This window comes from Mustela nigripes, chromosome 15 (assembly GCF_022355385.1).
Source record: "Mustela nigripes isolate SB6536 chromosome 15, MUSNIG.SB6536, whole genome shotgun sequence".
Taxonomy (NCBI): domain Eukaryota; kingdom Metazoa; phylum Chordata; class Mammalia; order Carnivora; family Mustelidae; genus Mustela; species Mustela nigripes.
This window is the reverse complement of record NC_081571.1, coordinates 2,530,070-2,534,550: the sequence shown is the minus strand read 5'-3', so window position 1 is coordinate 2,534,550 and position 4,481 is coordinate 2,530,070. Positions and strand designations below refer to the sequence as shown.

At 46.3% G+C, this 4,481-nt stretch overlaps 1 protein-coding gene across 3 annotated transcripts in view; it reads left to right on the top strand.

Moving 5' to 3' along the window:
- Nucleotides 1-247: 247 nt before the first annotated feature.
- ZDHHC20 (zinc finger DHHC-type palmitoyltransferase 20) overlaps nucleotides 248-4,481 on the top strand; it is a 70,860-nt gene continuing 66,626 nt past the window's right edge. Inside the window, exon 1 of one of the 3 annotated variants that reach the window (XM_059378268.1) lies at nucleotides 248-556. In XM_059378268.1, coding sequence (XP_059234251.1) covers nucleotides 439-556 — 118 coding nt within the window. In that variant the 5' untranslated portion in view covers nucleotides 248-438. The remainder of the gene's footprint in view (nucleotides 557-4,481) is intronic. The other 2 variants (XM_059378267.1, XM_059378266.1) reach the window with 2 other exon arrangements.

The following is a 4,481-nucleotide window of genomic DNA, read 5'->3' as shown; positions in this document are numbered from 1 at the left end:
CGCTATCCGCAAAAGCCCTTCCTCTCCCAGTCAGCCATCGAGGAAGTGTCTTTCGTCTCGTAGACCACTCGGTCCTCGGTTCCTCCTCTCCTCCCCCATTCCGTTCCCAACGGAAGCCCCGCCCCCACGCCCGGGCCCCGCCCCCGGAGGCGCGGCGCGGGCTGCGGCGGGCGGAGGCGGGGAGGGCGTGGGCGTGGGGGGCGGGTGGGGGGCGGTGGGATGCAGGGCCGGGGCGGGACCTGGCCCGACGCGGCGAGGGGAGGAGTCGTGAGGGGGACTCCCGTCTTCTCTTCCGCGGGCTCCGTCTCGGAGGCGGGGCACCTGGGCAAGGAGCGGCCCCGAGCGCCGGAGTCGCCGCCGCCGCCGCCGCCGCCGCCGCCGGGCGCCTGGCGCTCCCCTCTTCAGTGGGGCGCTGGGTGCAGCAGCCGCCAGCGGAACATGGCGCCGTGGACATTCTGGCGCTGCTGCCAGCGCAGCGTGGGTTGGGTGCCGGTGCTCTTCATCACCTTCGTGGTCGTCTGGTCCTACTACGCGTACGTGGTGGAGCTGTGCGTGTGTGAGTACCAGGAGGGGGCCGGGGCCGGGCGGAAGGCCGGGCCTCTGCGCCCCGCCGGCCTGCGTCTGCCTTTGCGGGCCGCGGGGGTCCGGCACAGGCCCGGGGGGAAGCAGGCCGCCGCGCTCGTGGCTTTGTCACGGCGGTGCGGTGCGGTACGGCGCGGCGCGGCGCGGCCCGGCCCGGCCCGGCCCGGCCTTCGGGCGTACGCTACACCCCGCGCAGAGCCGCGCTGCTCGGGCCGAGGTCCCAGCAGAGCAAGGCGGTGATGGCGTGCTGGGGTCTGCCGCCCCCCGCGGGCATCTCGTTCTTTGAGGTGGATTGCTTTGGGACGGGTTGTCCTCGAACGGAGGAGACGAGCCTCCTAGAAGTTGTGTGTGTGTGTGTGTGTGTGTGCGCGTGTTGCATTCTTTGCTTTGTTCATGTGTTAAAGAAATCTGTTCCTCCTAGATTGCCTCAACAGCGTGAGCAGAAAAGCGTGTTACCTGAAGAGCCGGCTGGTGGGTGGGGGAAGGCAGGTGGTCTTTTCGTTGTCGCGTGCTGACGGCCTGTTAGCCATAGAAGACAGAGGAGCACCCGCTTCTGATGTTTGGTGGCACGGACCCATTTTCAAGTTCATTTCTTTCAAGTCTGAATCCAGTAACTTACACAAAATGTCATGTTAACACCGAAAAGAATGAGTGAGATGACCTATAGGCCGATTCTCTTTTTATCGTGGCTATTTATTATGGAGGTTTATATTTCTTTCATCCTCTGATTTTAAGGTTTGGTTTTGTTTTCGTGACTGCCAATTCAGTTTCTCACCGGGTTCCCTGGAGTAAGAAAGGAGTAACACCACAGTACACTTCAAAGATTTAAGATACAGATTTGAATACATAGCCGTTGAGATTGAAGGAAATTGGTTGTCCTCAAAACATTGTTTGAGGGCTCCTGCTTTGTTTGTGATAGTGATTGGTTGCTCTGCCTTAAGTTAATTGTTCATAGGCTTTGAGTGTGCAGCTATTTTAGGGTTATTCTAGCCTTCCACTTCTGTGTAGATCTTCCTGTCAGTTGAGAACCAAATGGTAAGTGGTGTTTGTAAAAGCAGTCCCTTGGTATCCCAGAATGATTTCGTTTTCATCTCCAGGCCACTGTTCCCTAAAGGACGCTTGTTATATACACTTAAAAAATAAAAGAGCCACCAGAGGTATATGGATACTGATAATATGAAATGAAAAGTAGTTTGCCGCCCACTCCACTTGCAAGTGGCAGAATCTGGACTTCTTCAGTTGTGGGTAGCTCTGGATTTGTACAACTGTCAAAGACTTGGTTAAAACAGTTCTGCACATGAAAGAGAATGCTTTGGCTCAGAACGCTTGAGGAGAGGTTTTCAAATGAAAATAATCACCTTCAAGAAAATTATATTGTACCTATAGGATATTTAATTTTAAGGAAAACTATCCCAGCAAATAGGCCCAGAATAAATTAGTTGTGGAATACATTTCCACATAATAGTGGAGTTAATCTGTTGAATGTTATTGAATAATGTTTGAATCAATGAAAATTGACTAGATTTAAGTATTTCTTGAAGTTGCTTCCAAAAAATGATAGTGATCATAGGATTCTCATCATTTCATGATGGTACTTGATTTTATTTACTCTGAAGTGGGTATTTATTACAAAAGTTGTCTCAGTCTTATTTAATTCTTATTTAATTTGGAAGACTGTTCCTACTCTATCTTAATTACACAGTGGTTTTGAAATAAAGCTTCTGAAGAAGCACTAAAAATGTGTGTTTATGTTGAAATTGCACAGCCTAACCTATAGAAGGTTTTTGTCAAAAAAAAATCAAAAGGTGAGGTTAAACCTAAGGGAAATGAATATGAATATGGAAGTGCTGTGTGCTAGTGGGGATGGAGGGGACATTTTATTCATTCTTTTCTTTAATCCTCATATTTCGGAGCATAGGTATCTTCTACAGATGTAGGAAATGAGACTCTGAGCAAATAGGTCCTTGTTAGATCACACAATTATTGAGTGGCTATTGTACTGTTACCCACATCTTTACACTATACGTGTAACTTTTAGTAAGTCACTGGAACTGTAATTGTTCCATGATTGGAGGTGGGTAATAGGTGGGGTTAAGTGGCTCCCCTTTTTGGAGATCATGACTTCAATTAGGCATTAGGCCCATCCTTTAGAGATCATACCCCAGAATTTCATTAAATTAAAACATTCTGCAACAATTAAGGCCCAATGCTTGACAGAATTTTAAAATATTTAGTAGTAAAAGGTCTTAGATAGGGCCTTCACTTAATACTTCTAAGTTATCTGAGGTTAACTAGGGAAAATTGGGAAGTCTGCAGTATTACTGGACTCTATGAATCAGCATAAAGGCTCATTCACTTTCTTTTCTTCTCTTTTTTTTTTAAGGTTTTATTTATTTATTTGACAGAGTTCACAAGTAGTCAGAGAGGCAGGCAAAGAGGGGGAAGCAGGCTCCCCGCTGAGCAGAGAGCTCAATGTGGGGCTCAGATCCCAGGACCCTGGGATCATGACCCGAGCCAAAGGCAGAGGCTTTAACCCACTGAGCCACCCAGGCACCCCAAGGCTCATTCACTTTCATAATAAAAGTATCCTTTAAGCTGCTTTTATATGTTTATCTTTTCATAACACAGATTTTGATTTTCTCCCGAGATTGCTATTGAAACATACAAATTTATGGGTGGATTGACCAACTTTTACACTTTGGTCAAGATGGTTATTTTGGAGGAAAGTGCTAAATTCAGGGTTTTGTTTTTGTTTTTGTTTAAGACTTTATTTAGGGGCGCCTGGGTGGCTCAGTGGGTTAAGCCTCTGCCATCAGCCCAAGTTATGATCCCAGGGTCCTGGGATCGAGCCCCACATCAGGCTCTCTGCTCAGCCGGGAGCCTGCTTCCCCGTCTCTCTCTGCCTGCTTCTCTGCCTGCTTGTGATTTTTCTCTGTCGGATAAATAAATAAAATCTTAATATATATATAAAAAAAATAAAGACTTTATTTATATATTTGACAGACGGAGATCACAAGCAGGCAGAGAAGCAGGCAGAGAAAGAGGAGGAAGCAGGCTCCTTACTGAGCAGAGAGCCCGATGCGGGGCTCAATCCCGGGATCCTGGGATCATGACCTGAACTGAAGGCAGAGGCTTTAACCCACTGAGCCACCCAGGCGCCCCTCAGGTTTTCATCAGGACATCTTCTTCAGGTTATTTAGAGTTGTCAATAGTAGACGTGTACCTCTTATTTGACGTGTGGAGGATCTTAGAGATGATCTAATCCATTTATTTTACTTCTGAGAAAACTGTTGTGTGAAGGAGTTATGTGGTTTGCCTATGGATGGATATGCCTCATCTCTTCAGAGAGACATATGTAGAGTGGAAGTATGACCACTGAGGCCATATAGCTTATATTTCTGTGTCTCCTTCATAATTTCTTCAAATTTAGAATGAGACAGGATAAATAGCTTAAATATCAGCATTGAGCACAGTGTCTTGCCAGAGTTGATTCCAGTGTTTTTTATTGGTTTCAAAACAACCAGCTTTTGATTTCATTGATTTTTCTTTTCTTTTTTTTTTTTTTTTTTTAAGATTTTAAGATTTTATTTATTTGACAGAGACAGCTGGAGAGGGAACACAAGCAGGGGGAGTGGAAGAGGAAGATGCAGGCTTTCTGCTGAGCCGGGAGCCCAATATGGATGGGGCTGGTATTACAACTGGAGCCTAAGGCAGATGCTTAACAACTGAGCCACCCAGGTGTCCCTCATTGATTTTTCTCTATTATTTTGTTTTCCTTTTTACTGATTTATTGTCTGATAATTATTGTTTCTTTCCTTCTTTTACTTTGGGTTTAATTTACTCTTTTTCTAGTTTCTTTTTCTTTTTTTTTTTTTTTAAAAGATTTTATTTATTTATTT